The sequence below is a fragment of the Phoenix dactylifera genome, chromosome 12 (genome assembly GCF_051530095.1).
Source record: "Phoenix dactylifera cultivar Ajwa chromosome 12, Ajwa_hap1_PhDact_Kaust_v1.1, whole genome shotgun sequence".
NCBI lineage: Eukaryota > Viridiplantae > Streptophyta > Magnoliopsida > Arecales > Arecaceae > Phoenix > Phoenix dactylifera.
The window spans coordinates 27,833,485-27,849,648 of record NC_143201.1 but is presented as its reverse complement, the minus strand read 5'-3'; the positions used below and the strand labels follow the sequence as shown (position 1 = coordinate 27,849,648).

Here is a 16,164-nt window from a genome sequence, read left to right as displayed (position 1 = left end):
TTTTTGAAGTCCACTTCCAATAGTAGATGCCAACTAGTGCAATTGCTAAAATCAATGGTTGTGGTATCCGATAAGCAGGGTTCAAATTTTACACTTGGATGGCTAGTTGAAAGGTAACCCTCTGTCTCTCTCCCTCCCTCCCTGTGTGTGTGTTGTGTGTTTTAATTTTTATGAAAGCTTTGATTTGCTAGCACTGCCTCTGCTGCCTCAATATGATCATTTCCATTATCAGCTCTGATTGTGCTTGCTTAGATCTATTCCAGTCTTTATAAATTAGTTTCAATGCATATGTTCACATCTAGCTCTGGATTCATATGAACCATGAGTCTCACCTTGGTGGTCAGGTGTCTAGATTGGCTGTTGTGATTTAGGTGCTGCCAACAAGCTAATTTAAAGTGATTTGGGAGTGTATTTTGTGACCCGAAATAGTCCCCTCGTGCCTGGACCTTGAATACACAAATCTTTTGCAAGTTCCTGAAGAGATCGTGCATTGTAATTAGTCGATTTTAAGTTTATTTTTATCTTTCTAGGGATCAAAATTATCCATTTTATTCCAACCATGCATCGAATGCTTCTTCGTCGGGGTGTTAGGATCCAAGTCATCTTTCAAACACTCTGTTCTCAATCCATCAGATGCATGCGACTATGAAATAAGATTAATTCCTCCATGGATCGATCGCAGCATTCTGCTTGAATCATCGACATGCGTCATATGTGCTCCCAAATGGCTGCACTACATGATATAAAGATCTCTGCTGGCATGAATGCATGCGCTTGGACTGGATTTAGAAGCTCAACAGACAGGAGTTTGCTCGAGTTCAAAGGAAGTTCCATCATGCATGCATCTAGCATGAGGGCATGCATGTGCATCTACACGCGGCTTTGGGTTTTCTGAACCAAAAGAATGAAGAAATTAAGATCTTGTATGTTGTCCAGAATGCTGATAAACTTTCAGAATGGTCATGCATGAACGCGGCCACATTTGCAGGCCTATGTTTGTACCTTGGCCAACTCATAATCCCCCATGTCACTAAGAAGTGAATTGTTAAGTGGTTTGATATATATGAATTAATTTATAATAGGATTCAGTCTAATACAAAAAGGCAAGCAATTTTTTTTTAAAAAAAATAATGGAAATTTATTTTGATACTTTTTTTGGGTGTGTACGTATTTCTCCTCATGTTCTTTATTGTTCTAAGTCTCTATGCGTTACTTATCGTTTGCATCTTAAAAAATTCAAACAATATTCATAAATATTGACATTAAATTATCTATAAAAACAGATCATCTCGTCCATGCAAGCGAAACGATGTGAAAAGGACAGGCTGCTAGATGAAGTTGGAGGAATGATGAAAGTCTATGACTTCAATAATTTCAACATTTTTGAGATCCACGGTTAATATTTTACATGGATTCGGTTTTTGAAAAAAGAAAAAATCTCTGATTCTGTTGAAGCCTCTTCTTTTTAGTTCTCTTCTCTCCTCATTTTATTTTTCCAACAAAAGTTGATGGATCGATTTATCTCTTCAGTTTCATTTCACTTCTGTCCAATTAAATCTCTCAATCCAAAATGAGCGTACATGGCCCTTATCGTATGTCGCGTTTATACAGTGCTATTTTCAGATATGAACTCCAGAGTTCCGCTAATACTGCACATTGAACGAATCTTACCTGCTCATTTATGTCATCGTGGTAGAGTGCCACAACTCTCAAGTAAGATCAGCATAAAAGAACAGTGGGCGATTTTCAGACAGCACATGTGTTTTGGAAGGCGAACAGTGCAGTAAACTAGATCACCTCCTTCGTCGCCCGACACTCCAGAGAGTTTTTCTGGACATCCGCAGTAGACATATCCTCTTCTTTGTACTTTTTACTTTATTTTGATTTAGTAGGATGTACATTAGAGCTATATGAATTGCCGTTTCGAGAAGAAAGAAAAGAAGAAGAAGAACAAAAAGATGAAGAAGAAGAAGGAGGAGGAGGAGGAGGAGGAGGAGGGAAAAAAATAATAGGGGAGAGAGAGAGAGAGAGGATGGCTCCGCAAGGGCAACGCCAACATTAATGCAAGTCCCACATGGAAAGTTCTACAAAAACTAACATTGTTAACATGATATACAAGAAGTCACAAACTAACGTCGTAGTAAGGGAGCAGGAAGAAAACTAAAGTGAGGGAAAGTTTGAAATGAAAGCCAACCCACGGCTAACATCAAAAACAGACATGCATATTTGCTCCAAAGCATTAAACTAATTAGCTCGCATGATGGTGCCAAGCCAGGACCTAAATTGTGATGCTTATTGAATGATCAATAGTGGCATGATGAAGTTTCAGTGGACTGGTGGCTGTTTGATCTTACATTCATTCTAGGACCACAGCTCATATTTCTAGGTATCTTGGATGCACAATGACCCATGGAGGTCCTTTGTTGGGAGCTCTTCCTTGCGATATCCCTCATTGTACCAGCTAGGGAGAGCTTAGGGTTGAGCCTAACAGTCCTGTTGAACTTCTTGGAAAGAGCCATGTGAGACTCTAAAGCTTCTTCCTTTGCTACTCCTGGGTTGCGTCTCGTTTGCTCCTTCACCGCCTCCGAGCAAAGCCCGCAGATCCACTTTCCGCAGAAGAATCCTTTGATCCGGCCGATGTAGGTAGGAGTGCACTCTTCCGACATCCCACAGCACTCGCACTCCACCATCTGCACTTCATTGGTTTCCATGGTTAGGTTCCGATCCTTGATCTTTTCTGTGTCAGTCGGAAGATCGGAGTAGACCCTTCTCAGCCATTGATCCTTATTACAATGAAGAGAGAAACGAGTAAGATAGGTCTAATATTTGGTTAAACAAAGGACATGTCAATGATCTTAATATTGAAAATGAAGAGTACTTAGTTTGCACGCATGGAACAGTTTGATGCAAACTGCTATAGCAGTAGTTCCCTTGATGATTACCTTGGGTGGAGGGAGGCATGGTTCTTGCTCTCCAGTAACTCGTTTGGATTGCATGGCTTCTTCTCTCTTTCTGCACACACTATCCATCTTTCTTTCTGTAGTTCTCTCTCTTCTCAGTTACTGGGATGCCTACCCTTTTATAGATACTCAGGCTGCAAAAGGGTGGCCTATGGTTTAGGTGGGGAGCACCTCAAATATATATAGTGAGATGGTGTTGCAAGCAAAAGTGAGATAAGGTGACTAGGGTTCTAATAAGCTTTTCTACCATGATATAGGCATCTGATTGGAATGGCAAAGAGAGTCCAAAAATTTTGTAGTTAAAGTTCTTGAAGTCGGATTTGCTAGCCTATTCGGCCCGCATCTTCTAAAGACCCATCGAAGTTCTGGTCTAAATTTCATCCTATGGGTCTGTTGGTCTGCAGGAAGAAAAAAAAAATTATGGAGATTTTTTTGGGGGGGTTGATATGGACACTGCTTAAATAAGCTTTCCAAACGATGAAACTAGTGGAAAATCCAGTCCAAATCTTGCTGACTTACCCAAATAGATCCTAAAGGTGCAAGCTATGCCAATTGCGGCAGATAGGGGTTAGGGTAAGATAAAAAGTCATCCTCACCCTAGCGTTAATGGAAATGGCATTCATTTGGTAGTGAGCATGCATGGGATATTTTACTTGTCCGTATCATGGCTTGTGATTGCCCACGAGTTACTGATCGAGACTTCAGACGTAAGACTGTCCTCTGCCCTCTGAGTGCAAGTAGATCCAACTTGTGTGGACCACAATTGACTGTGAGAATCACCTTTTCCAAATCGATGATAGCAAAATATTGATCTATTTTTTTGTTTGTTTGTTTGTTTGTTTTTGTTTTTGAACCAATGCCGAAATCCGGGACTTCCATCGATCTTATCCCAGTTATCAAAATTCGTGAATCAGTGTAGTAATCACTGATAATAGAGATGCTAAAAAAATTATTGTATGTATCATACATTTTTCACGACCGCCCAGTAATAAATTGCCTGAGTTGGAGGAAATGTCGACTTCTATTGGGTCGCATATTCTTCTAATGGAGCTTATTCTGGTTGTGATAAAAACTAGAATTTCTCGGTTCAAACCACCTCTTCCAGTGTATCTTGTCATACTCATACATAGGTTGAACGCTTAATTAATGGGAAAAAGTTCATATATCTCATGGTTTCTAAAGAAAAGATAGTTGGTCATCCATTAAAATATGAATGTTAAACTCTATTTTGTTTGATTGAAGGGTCCTCGTTCTCATCAACTCATTGTTTTTCTTTCATATCCTCTGCTTCCGGAGCAAGCTATAAAGTTGTGGCCAAGAAAACAAATTAAGATGCAAGAAAGGACCATCCAGTTGTTAGTATCTAGCAAGTTGAATGCTTTATATGAAGCAAAAACCTCTCCATGCATGAATGTTTGATCAACTGGACGCTCAACCATTTAAAGATATTTTTAAAAGAATAATGCCTTGGAACGCCTCACATGAAAAGTTCTGAAAATCGTTCTCATGAAAAAGTTCTTGAAACAACATAGAGAGTTGCACCAACAACCTCATAAATTGCAGCAGAAAGAGAATCGGATTGGACTTCGCCTGGTGTTCCTCTCCAAAAAAAAAAAAACCCAAAAAATAAAAGAACACGCACTACTGTGTCTTAATAGAATGCGGTTATCTTAGCTTAACTTTTTCAAAAGAGAGAAAGTATAGCAATCAAAAGTATGAGTGTGTGTATGATCTTTATGTAAAATATTAGGAAACCTGTCAAACTTTTCCAAGCTGATCATTGATCTATCTTCTTGAACGTGAACTAACCAGTTTCCACGTACGAAAAATGGAGAACTAATTGGTTCCAAGCTAACAATGATGATACTAACTGGTTAAAGTGCAATTGTATATTTGACATAACCCCAGGTATAATTCGTACCAAATGAAAAAAAGACGAAAAAAAAGGGGAAAAAAAAACACTAGAAGCATTTTCTTGGATAAGAAAAAAAAAAAAGTCGACGCAACAAAGAAAAGAAATGGTAAGATAGAGAGAGGTAGAAACACAAGTCATCCGTGCGGTAAGAGAGAGGATGGTCGCAAGTAGGGTTCGAAGGACCATGTCAAATAGCAACATGCATGCATGCCTATCCCCTCCCATCAGCCACCTTTCTCCCCTAACTCCCTTAAAGCTAGAGATCAGAACCGGCCTCGTGAGATCTTTTAGGAAGTGGAACAGGGTTAAGAGACGATGTAGGGGACCGTCCGATGCCGTGACCACACTTCTAATTTATCTTTTGGGCTCGGAACGGTTGACGTCGAAGGTTAACTAGGCCCGCGGCTAACGGCGGCCTTAAAGGAGTGGAGAACTACACTCGATAGCGATGCTCGTTCATGTGGAGGAGATGATCCAATTTAAGGAGTCGCAAACAAAATCTAGCACATCTCCATGTCGTTTTTCTTGTCTTTTGACGCAAAGTGCGTATGTTGCAAGATCTATATGTTGGATCCTATTGAGTTGAGGCCCACAATGGCAAGTGCCTTTTGAATTTTAATTCTGATAATTACAATGAGGGCACAAACGTATTTTCATAGTGATGAAGAGTCATGTTAATAGGGGTGACTTTTTACTAGGGCTGCAAATGAGTCGGGTCCTAAGTGACTTTGATACGACCCAGTTTCTTGTTCGGGTCCTAATTTTGGACCCAAACCCAATCCGGTTGAAAATCGGGTCAAGTCCATGCTTACAAATTTTAACTCGATGGGTCATTTGGGTCGGATTGGGTTGAATCCATGCCTACAAATTTTGATCATGATTAGCTCTTAAGAAAAATGTGCAAACTAGTCTACAGCATGTAATACAAATAAATTGTTACAAATTAAAGTAATGATATGTTGAACATGAATCCACGGCTCCCCAAGACTTCCATGTATTGCACGATGACCAGCCTCCGTTGTGGCCATGTACGTAGCATGTCATAACTCGTCTCAGGAGTTTTTCATTAACTATTAAATAATCTGCTTTTGTAATGCGAGCTTGGATCATAAAATAAAAATGTTAAGAATAAAAATATGAGATTGCAACATTATTCGCATCACGGTATGTGTATGAAGGAACATGATTGCATGATTGATGAGAATGTGCATGGTATGCCACCAAAAAAATTGATGGACCATACATGGTATGTTATCTCATAAGATTCCATGATCGGCGGGATGTACATAGCATTTCATCCGAAAAAGTCGACGAGATAGCTATGGTACTATGTGGTCCATAAATATTTATATAACTGGTTGGATTGGATTACGAATATAGCATCTAACTCTAATTAATTAGTCATGGTTTGACCAAAAAATAATAATAATTCCCATCGGGTCAGCAAATGCCATTTGGCAATTGAGACCAAACCATGTTTTGTCTGAATTCTAATCCTTGGTTCAATTTTCCGTTTACATACTTTGTCAATTCCACAGGCCTCTTTCCCCCAAACCCAGGGGTACATAATTAGATTTGGTGGACAAATTGGTATATCATGCATACAAGTTACAAGTTACAACCACATGAGCCTCCCCATGGCTAAATTAGCGGCGAAATAGTTATATAACATACCTTCCGGATCTTGATGAAGTAAATTTGGGTTTCTACCAAAAATAAAGGAGACAAAAAGTAATCTGTGAGTTAGCCCAAGCCCATAGTGTGTTGGGCCGACGTGAAGAAAGAGGGTGACGAAAATGTGAGCCTGGGAGAAGATTTTGCTGGGCCTAGCCCTAGAGTCATTGTTCTCAGGGCAGTCGACGCTAAACAGCAATACCTTGGATCATCCCATTTTACATACTTAAAACCTTAATCTTTCTCGTGCAACATCAGTCATGTTTGGCCATATGCAATATCCCTGTTGAAGCCCTAGTCTTCCTTAATTAACTGGTTAGATTTTTTTTATACTGTATTCAAGAGCAGGACTCTAGCGACCATCTCCTCCTGGCTCCTTGGAGAGATGGATTGATCAAACTCCCAAACTGTGATGCCCCGAACCCATCACTTGAGTCGACCACATGATGCAGCCGCATGAGTCCTAGGGCAATGCTCTAGAGATTATGGAAAAACTAAGACGAACAAGTATCCAATAACTCAATGGTGAATAGCCGAATAATCCAATAAACAAATCCAATCACAAGATCTTCAAATGCTTATCGTATCAGAAAAATAAACTGACAAACTAACTCATAAATCTGATACTCAACTCTACGTCCCTCCCATTCGAAATATGCCTCTTGTAACTCCAGGAAAAAAATAAGAAGAATATGAGCTTTTTTATCTCAGTAAGAATATCACACACTCACACTAATATAAATATAGTAGTTTTAAAATAAGATTAACTACAAAACTCATCAAAATACAGAAAAAATCATAAATTCTCATACCAATTATCCAACATAGCTCGATAAAATATGCATCCATAATGTAAGTCATCAAACATATAACCCTTTCCAGAAAATATATAAAATATTATCATACAGTGGTTTTATATTTTTAATCTTTCATTTTTGTCCAAATTTTCAATCAACTATCATCTTTCTGATTTGGACTATTCATAGTCATGCTTCGGCCCGTGACTGGCAAACCAAATATCCGCGCTTCGGCCTACGGTGGCAAACTAAGATAACTGCGATTCCGCCCGCAGTAGCAATCCAAATATCCACGCTTCGGCCCACGGTAGCAAACCAAGATAACTACGCTTCATGCCGCAGTAACAAACCAAGATAACTGTACTTCAGCCCGCAGTGGCAAACTAATGTGTTATAATTCTGCTCGTGACTGGCAATCCGTAATATGTCTAGTCCAAATTCTTTGTTCATCAAACAAATCATTTAATTTCATCCATACCAAGAAAATATATTTTGATATTATATTTCATATCCAAATTCCAAAATCATCAACATCATATCCCAACAACCAAAACCATAATCCAAGCAGCCATAATCACCGATATTCGATATGTCTATATATTAATAAAATATATGTGTTGGAAATCATAAGGGAGTCATACAAAAAATGATGCAAACCCCAAAATCATCAACATATATTACAAAATATACATTATGCATAAAGGTGATTGTATATAGAACTTATTCCCTCTACCGATCTCAGACTCAAATACTGCGCACACCGATCCTCTTCTCAATCTACGAACTTGAGGGCAAAGTGGTCTGCTCAACACTTTCTTAGCCAAATGATTGCTTACCTATAGACCAGGTCTTATTTTTAGAATAGTCATAACTATCCCTAAATTATGGTAGATGATCCTAACAAGATCAACTCGAACCCTTTCCTAGGGCCGCATAACGTCAATTCAGAACCCTCCTCGGTTTGCAACACCAGCATGGGGCCCCTGGTCGTGCAATGCTGTCCCAAGACCTCTAGTCACACAACGTCGATCTGGGACCCCTCCTATGTGCAATTGATCCACAAGATATTGGGTCCTTTCCTCGGGCCTATTAAGGCTTCTACATAGAGAAAGTAGAAAGAGAAATAGTGATTAAGAGAGAAAGAAGAGAAGAGAAAGAAATTTAGGGGAGGGTGTCTCCCTTAAGCTGGACAGAGCATCTCGAGGTGGCTAGCATGACCTCCGATGACAACGTGACAGGGTCATTGGCCACGGTGGCTGGTGATAGGGAGAGAAACAAGAAAAACCGACCCCTAGGTCGGCTCAGAAATGAGGTGAAGAAGGGAGCAGCCTGGCTCACCTGCCGATGACAGCTCTGCCTCTGGTCTTGGAGGTGGCCGACGGCTCAATTGCTGCTTGGGCATGAGCCTCGACCCTACTAACAATAGATCCAAAATGGAACAGGGAAAAGAAAAATCAAAACAATCTCAATAAATTTCATCGGCATTGATCGGAGATTAGAGGGAGATGCCTTGAGGGAAGAGGAGAGGGTTTGCTTAAATAGGGATGAAGGCTAGGGTTTTCTAGCTTTTGACGGAGCACAGAGAAACTTTGTTCTCTCTTTTTTTATTTTTTTGTTTCGATCTCTCTTTAAAATACGTGCTGAGCCATGGGCCGGTCAATGGACCGGTCTGACCGGGCCCTCACACAAACTTTATCCCTCAACAACCAAAATCTTTTGCTCCGTGGCCAAAACCTGAATGTTTGTCTCCTCCAAAAGTTGCTTCCATTGTTGGTTTCAGACCCACTGAAATTTTTTTGTTTTTTCGGTACATGTTCCCCACTGTAATGGAACCAGCGTTCTACTGCTGGCAACCATGGCATGGACTTAATCTGTACAAGAGTGCCTTGCCTGCCAAACTTATTATATGAACTGAACCCCACACCCAAACTACGTACACAAGAGCAGCAGGGAAAAGGCTATAGAAAAATGCGGTAGGAGAGAGACAGGGAGAGGCGGCGAGCATGCGTGCTTGGAATGACAATGACAGCACTCTGTAAAGAAATGAAATAGTCCTTGCAAGAGAGAGAGAGAGAGAGAGAGAGGTGAAAGGCGGTGCGACAAAAAGGCTGCGCACGAGCCTCGCTCCGGTCCCCCATAATGACACGACTCCCCACTTCCTTAGCCTTTTCCATGCTGCAGTTCTCTTTGCCGCACCTGTGCAAGGAGTCCGGACTGAAGGCAAGAATAATATTCTGAAGAGCATTTCCACGGTAATCATTCTCTTCCTGATGCAATTGCCTCTGCCCATTTTGATCTCCATTCTGCTTTGTCCTTGCCCTCTTCAATCCAGAAAATAAAGTGAAAACCCTGGTCATCGATGGATTAGACCGCTCCGGACCGGAAATTATAACCTTTAGGCTCATCGGGCATTCACCAGATTCTCCGCGAGGCCCGTTCTGCGCCTGGAAAAGCAAAACCTGGCTAACATGGTAAGTCTTGTAAATCGGACAGGTTCGAGTCCATATCCGAGACCTGAATCCAATGAGAAATTCGTGTCCGACCACCCTCGGGTGCACCCCTAGGCACAAGCACTATCTACAGGATGACATCAAATATCTTTTCTCGAGCCTCCAGGCTCCAACTAAGCTTTAAGAGGGCTCGAAGGCTGGCTTTATCATCCTAAAGGAGGACTCAGTTTCGTTGATTAAGCGTTTACGACAGAAGAGGCGGGAGGAGGCAGAGCATCCACTTCTAGGCGACACACGACGGATGCTGCGGGAGTACCGTGCTATCCAAAACAGGCATGTCCTTCGGAAGGCGAACCAAACTGCTGATTGGGTCGTCTCATATGCTGCTTATCATTTGAAAATTTTTTTCTAGACCCAACAGTTCTCTGTTTCTTTTGCTTTGTGTAGCCTTCTTACTAGTGATGTAGCTAGCTGTGCTCATAAGAAAGCAGTATGAGCAGCCGATGTACCAAAGAAAAAAAAAGGCTAGAAGATTGGTGGAATCAACTCGCATGGTGCTCGATGCATGTCATTTGTGCTCAAAATTACATTCGCCTCTGCCACTCATTCGCATCCCTGCTGTTGTGGTTGAAATCTGGCCTAAGAGTGACCATGCCGGAGGAGTCGATCGAGCCGTCGGCCAGGACGGAAAAAGGGTGGCGCCTCCTGCGCTTTGGGGACCCTGCACAAAGCCTCACCGAAGATTCCGGTGAGGACCCTCCAATGCTTAAATTAGAATGGACTTGAGTGGGTCCAAAAGTCCCCAGGCGTTACCTAATGTGGGCTATTTATAGTTCTTGCAGAAGTGCCCAAGTGGCGGAGATATGGCCCGTCCTCATCATTGGAGGAGATGGTTTTGGCTAGGTAGCATGTAGCCAAGGCTTGCTTGAGACACACGATTTGGACAGTCCTTGTGGACAGCATGGCGTTGACAGGTGTGGCAAAGTACGGCCTCTAGCAGTAAGTATGGTTGGGGCAGCAAAGCATGGTCTCTAGTTGACACGTCATAGCGTGGCCAGTAAGCAAGACATGGGGTAGTAAGGTTGTGATGTACGGCCACCTGCGCAAGTATGGGCGCGCGCGTGGGTGCGGCCGCAGGCGAGGTCGGAGAGGCCGGAGGCCGCGGCATACGCTTGACAAAGTCAGCTTGATAAGCGTTGAGGTCAGCCCGACGTTTGGGCGAGGTCGAGGAGGCCTTCCCTGGTTGAGGTCAGCTCGTTCTTCGGCGGGGTCCGAGGTCGGCTTGGCCTCTGGTCGAGGGGGCGACATCATTACAAATACCTGCGGTTGCGGGAGCTTCTTGGGCTCTTGGTTAACTCTCCAGGATGCCCCAAACTCGGCTCGAGGGGCATCATTGTGAGTACCTGCGGTCGACAGAGTCTCTTCGGCTCTCGATGAATTCTGTAGGGTGCTTCGAACCCGGCTTGAGAGGCGTCATTGTAAGTACCTGCAGTCGACGGAGCCTCTTCGGCTCATGATCGACTCTGTAGGATGCCCCGAGCTCGGCTCGAGGGGCATCATAGTAGGTACTTGCGGTCGGTGGGGCCTCTTCGCCTCTTGATCAACTCTGTAGGGCGCTCCGAGCCCGGCTCGTGAGGCATTATTGTAGATATCTGCGGTCGACGGGGCCTCCTCGACTCTCGATCGACTCTGCAGGGTGCCCCGGCTTGGACTGGGGCGTCATTACTTGCTCGGGGGCTGTTTGGCTCTGGGATCTGCTCGATAGGAATTGAGTGGTTCCACATTAGAGCAGGACGATCCATTTTGCCTTCCTGCAAATTCACCATTGGGGCTAAACCAAACCATTCCACCTACTTTGCAGGCACGAATTCTGAAACCTAAGCCTAGTATTTTGAACTCAGGACTCCCATTCAAAGTAACAAACCAACCAGTTGGCACCTCGACATGCCACATGCCGTCCCACGCCCAAACCTCATGATTCATAGTTTCTGGAAGCATTATATCTGTGGGTCAAACCTCTCACGATTCCCAGCCGGCCAGCCCCTCCATGAACTTGCAAACTACTCGAGCACCAGCCAGCTAGCGGCGTTTACCGCCCCGTCACGCCTTCTGACCCACCACCCCTAACCCGTGCCTCTTTCAAACCCTAGTGGCATTCTCGTTATTTCCTGCAAATTCGACCCCATTTCCCTACTCTATATGCCTCCAACCAATAATGGCGCTGTCTTTACCCATCCTATTTAAGCCCTCTCCCGACCTCCTCCCTTCCCGCTTCCTCACGCACTTCCCATTCCCTTCTTTCATTCGAAAGAGATGAGGCCCTATGCCTCCGTGACGCTGCTTCTCCACTTACTCCCATTTCTATCCACCTGCTTCTCCTCGGAGGAGTACGAGTTCCGAGCCCTACTGTCCGTCAGATCTTCCATCAGCGACCCGCTCAACGTCCTCTCCAGCTGGAGCAACTCCACCACTTCCTTCTGTAACTGGCACGGCATCACATGCGACGGCAACTCCACTTCCCACGTCTCCATCGTCCGGCTCTCCGCAAAGAATCTCTCGGGGAGCCTCCCTTTCGTGCTCTTCTCGCTGCCCTTCATCCACACCCTCGATCTCTCATCCAACGGCTTCTCCGGCGGCATCCCACCCGAGGCCTTCTCCAATCTCTCCTCCTCCCTTCGCTATCTCAATCTCACCAACAACCACCTCTCCGGCCCAATCCCGCTCCGATCCAACGGCCCGAATAAAATCATCAACAGCAGCTTGGAGATCCTCGATCTGTCGAATAACTACTTCACCGGGGGGGTGCCGGATGGGATCTCCGACGACTTTCCTCGTCTTAAGGTCCTCGATCTCGGCGGGAACTCTCTCCGTGGACCAATCCCCAGCTCCATCTCCAAGCTTAGAACGCTAGAATTCTTGACATTAGCCTCGAACGAGCTCGTTGGAAGGATTCCTCCCGAGCTGGGCGAGATTACGACCCTCCGATTCATATACGTAGGGTACAACAACCTCTCCGGCGAAATCCCGCCGGAGATCGGCAATCTGACGGCTCTCAATCACCTCGATCTTGTGTACAACAATCTCACAGGCGAAATCCCCGGCTCCATCCGGAATCTCCACAAACTAAGGTACCTGTTCCTCTATCAGAACCGCCTCTCGGGTCCAATCCCGCCGTCCATCTACAACCTGACGGATTTGATCTCGCTGGATCTCAGCGAGAACGATCTGACGGGCGAGATCTCCGAAGAAGTGATCAAACTCGAGAATCTCGAGGTCCTCCAGCTCTTTTCCAACCGACTCGAGGGTACGATTCCCAGGTCCATCGCCGCGCTTCCTCGCCTTCAAGTACTCCAGCTCTGGTCCAACCGCCTCTCCGGCGAGATCCCGGCGGATCTCGGCCGCGGGAATAACCTCACCGTGCTCGACCTCTCGTCGAATAACCTCACCGGTGGAGTACCAGAACACCTATGCTACTCTCGCCGCCTCGTTAAGCTGATCCTCTTCTCGAACTTTCTAGAAGGCGAGATCCCTGGCGGCTTGAGCGGATGCCGGAGCTTGGAGAGGGTCCGGATCGAGAACAACAGGCTCTCCGGCGAGATACCGCCGGAATTCACCAAGCTTCCGCTCGTCTACTACCTCGATGCCTCCGGCAATGGGTTCTCTGGCCGGATAGACGGCCGGAGTTGGGAGATGCCGGCGCTCCAGATGCTGAGCCTTGCGAGGAACGACTTGGCCGGGCCATTGCCCGACTCTTTTGGGAGTGGAAGCATCAAGAATCTGGACCTGTCTGAAAATCATTTCTCTGGTGGCATTCCAGCAGGCTTCGGGCGGTTTTCCGAGCTGGCTCGATTGAAGCTTAGCAAGAACCAGCTCTCCGGCCCTATCCCAGAAGCGATCGCGGAATGCAAGAAACTGGTCAGTCTGGACGTCAGCAAGAACCAGCTCTCCGGCGAGATTCCGGCCGGACTCTCCGATCTGCCGGTCCTCACCGAACTTGACCTCTCGGAAAACCGCTTCTCCGGAGAGATTCCCCAGGATTTAGGGAAAACCGGAACTCTGGTATTTGTCAACTTCTCCCACAACCATTTCCACGGCAGTTTGCCGGCGACCGGAGCCTTCCTCTCCGCCAACGCCAGCTCGATCGCTGGAAACCCAGGCCTCTGCGGTGGAACCGCGAGAAGTGGCTTGCCGCCGTGCACCGCCGCCGTGGAGAAAACGCCGTGCCGGTTTTCCGTCTTTTTTCCAATGGCGGTTCTTTTGATTCTCATGCTCTCCGTTCTTCTATTCCTCTTGATCCGACGGCGCAGAAGGGAGCACATTTATCTGAAGAAGGTCGAGATAAACGGAAACGGCGTTTGGGAGGTGCGTGTCTTTGACGAGAAGGCGTCAAAAGGTATAACGGCGAACGCCCTGTCGACGTCGATCAAGGAGGGAAAGTTCGCGGTCCATGACGGCGCCGGTGATGGGATGTTGTTCGCTGTCAGGAATGCGACGGACATTCCGAGGATAGGGTGGGCGGAGGTGACGGAGATGGGGCGGTTCCGTCACCGGAACGTGGTGGGCTTGGCCGGGGCGTGCCGGTCGGAGACGAGTTGGGTGCTTATATACGAGCCCGTTAACGGAGGGAGGAGTTTAAGCGTTGCACTGACGGAGCTTAGCTGGGAGAAGCGTTGCAGAGTCGCCGTCGGCATCGCTAGGGCGTTGCATTGCCTGCATCTCAGAGGAATGTTATTGCACGGGAGCTTGACGGCAGATAACAACGTCGTTTTGGACGGAGACGGCGTGGCTCGCCTCCTAGTCAACCTTTTCCCTCCAGGTAAAGTTACCAAATTAAGCTTGTGAGTTTTGTTTTAATCTATCATGGAAGGACGGAAATAGCCTTCCTATTAACGGTAATTTACCATGCACGGACGTGGCAGGGATCGAGGAGGGGAAGGGGGCGGAGTACACGGAGAAGAGCGATGTCTACTCGTTCGGTGTGCTACTGGTGGGGCTGCTGACGGGGAGATGCCACGTGGATGCCGAGGCGGGCAAGCATGGTGGGGTCGTGGAGTGGGCCCGGCACTTGTACTCGGAGTGCCATTTGGACACGTGGATCGATCCGGCGATGAGAGGGCAGCACGCGGAATATCGAGATGAGATGATCAGGACCATGGAATTGGCGGTTCGGTGTACTTCGGTGGATCCGATGGAGAGGCCGTGCATGAAGGAGGTGGTGAAGGTTTTGGTAAAATCCATTGAGAAGCCAGGGCCATGGATCTCCAAAATCAAAAGGGCATTACCTATATAATTAAACATATTCTTCGCTTTTAGCTTTTAATTATGAAGTGCTGTGTAATTGCATCATTACCTCCAAACTTTGTGTGTTTTATATTGTTAATAAGTGTCATAAGTGTAGGATGGTTGCATCTGCTAGAGTTTTAATTGTGTAAATATGTACTTGAATGTGAAGCTATAAATAGAAGTTCTTAGCATTAATAGTGGAATTGTCCATCTTCTTATTGAGCTCTCTTGTGGAAATGAAACTTAAATTACTTTCCTGAACTCTTGTAGATGCTCTTTTGTTACAGGTTTTTCCATTCTTACTTGGATGCGGGCGCGCGTGTGCGTGTGCGCGTGAGAGGTCGGGAGGGAAAGCAATAAGAAGTCTTTACTTACAATCCAGAGAAGGAAAACTTCATGTATGCATTATATTCTATTAAGTAGTTATCCAAGTTTGGCCTATTGGAAACCTCGATAGATTTATGTAGTCAGTGACTCGAGTTGGTTTGAATGCTGCAGTCATGATGATGATGATGAACATCATCATACAACTTGCAATGGGATTAATTATTTCCTGAGAATCTGATGAGGTTGTTTGAGAGGATGGTACGCTTTTCAAATTTCAATATTGAGGCTCCTTTTTTGTTTCTCTCGGGAACTGGGTGATGACACATGGTGATGCTACAAGTAAAGGCTGCTTGTAATGATTCAATTTTTCTTGTATTTCTTGAAGATAGCTAAGATTGAACCATGGTTATTTATATATTAGTTCATGCTATTTGATATGGAGAAATATTCATAGATTAATCTGAGATGTTAATGGTCAATGGCCATTGTGCTTTTTGTTCAACTGTTGAGTGTTTCTAGCCTCCTCAAAAAATGATCAGGATTCTAGAAATGATCTGTGATAAATTATGATTCATAGGCCTGCAGCTTAGGTGGTTTGACCAATGATTTTTGAGGCACAATTAGAATTAGGGATCTGACACAACTGAATTTTTTGTCTGAGATACAATCATAAGACACCCAACTGCAAAAACCAATTGTTACAATTTCTAATTTTATACATCTAGCCTTCACATCGGGAGCGGATCAAGGTTCTCTTA

The 16,164-nt window shown here is 44.9% G+C and overlaps 2 protein-coding genes across 2 annotated transcripts; one reads left to right on the top strand and one right to left on the bottom strand.

Annotated features, from left to right (window-relative positions):
• Nucleotides 1-2,303: 2,303 nt before the first annotated feature.
• On the bottom strand, nucleotides 2,304-2,711 carry LOC103710282 (uncharacterized). The gene has a single exon (XM_008795946.5). The coding sequence runs from the start codon at nucleotides 2,709-2,711 to the stop codon at nucleotides 2,304-2,306; it is 408 nt and encodes a 135-aa protein (XP_008794168.3).
• Nucleotides 2,712-12,039: 9,328 nt separating this feature from the next.
• LOC103710284 (Leucine-rich receptor-like protein kinase family protein) lies at nucleotides 12,040-15,282 on the top strand. Its single transcript, XM_039130368.3, has 2 exons — nucleotides 12,040-14,612; nucleotides 14,716-15,282. The coding sequence occupies exons 1-2, from the start codon at nucleotides 12,110-12,112 to the stop codon at nucleotides 15,084-15,086; spliced, it is 2,874 nt and encodes a 957-aa protein (XP_038986296.1). The 5' UTR covers nucleotides 12,040-12,109; the 3' UTR covers nucleotides 15,087-15,282.
• Nucleotides 15,283-16,164: the final 882 nt, after the last annotated feature.

Bases quoted from the DNA above. Each gene is read 5' to 3' on its own strand.
- LOC103710282 (XM_008795946.5), bottom strand. From the start codon at position 2,711: ATGGAAACCAATGAAGTGCAGATGGTGGAGTGCGAGTGCTGTGGGATG.
- LOC103710284 (XM_039130368.3), top strand. From the start codon at position 12,110: ATGAGGCCCTATGCCTCCGTGACGCTGCTTCTCCACTTACTCCCATTT. The intron at 14,613-14,715 runs GTAAAGTTACCA...CGGACGTGGCAG, and splicing joins AGTCAACCTTTTCCCTCCAG to GGATCGAGGAGGGGAAGGGG.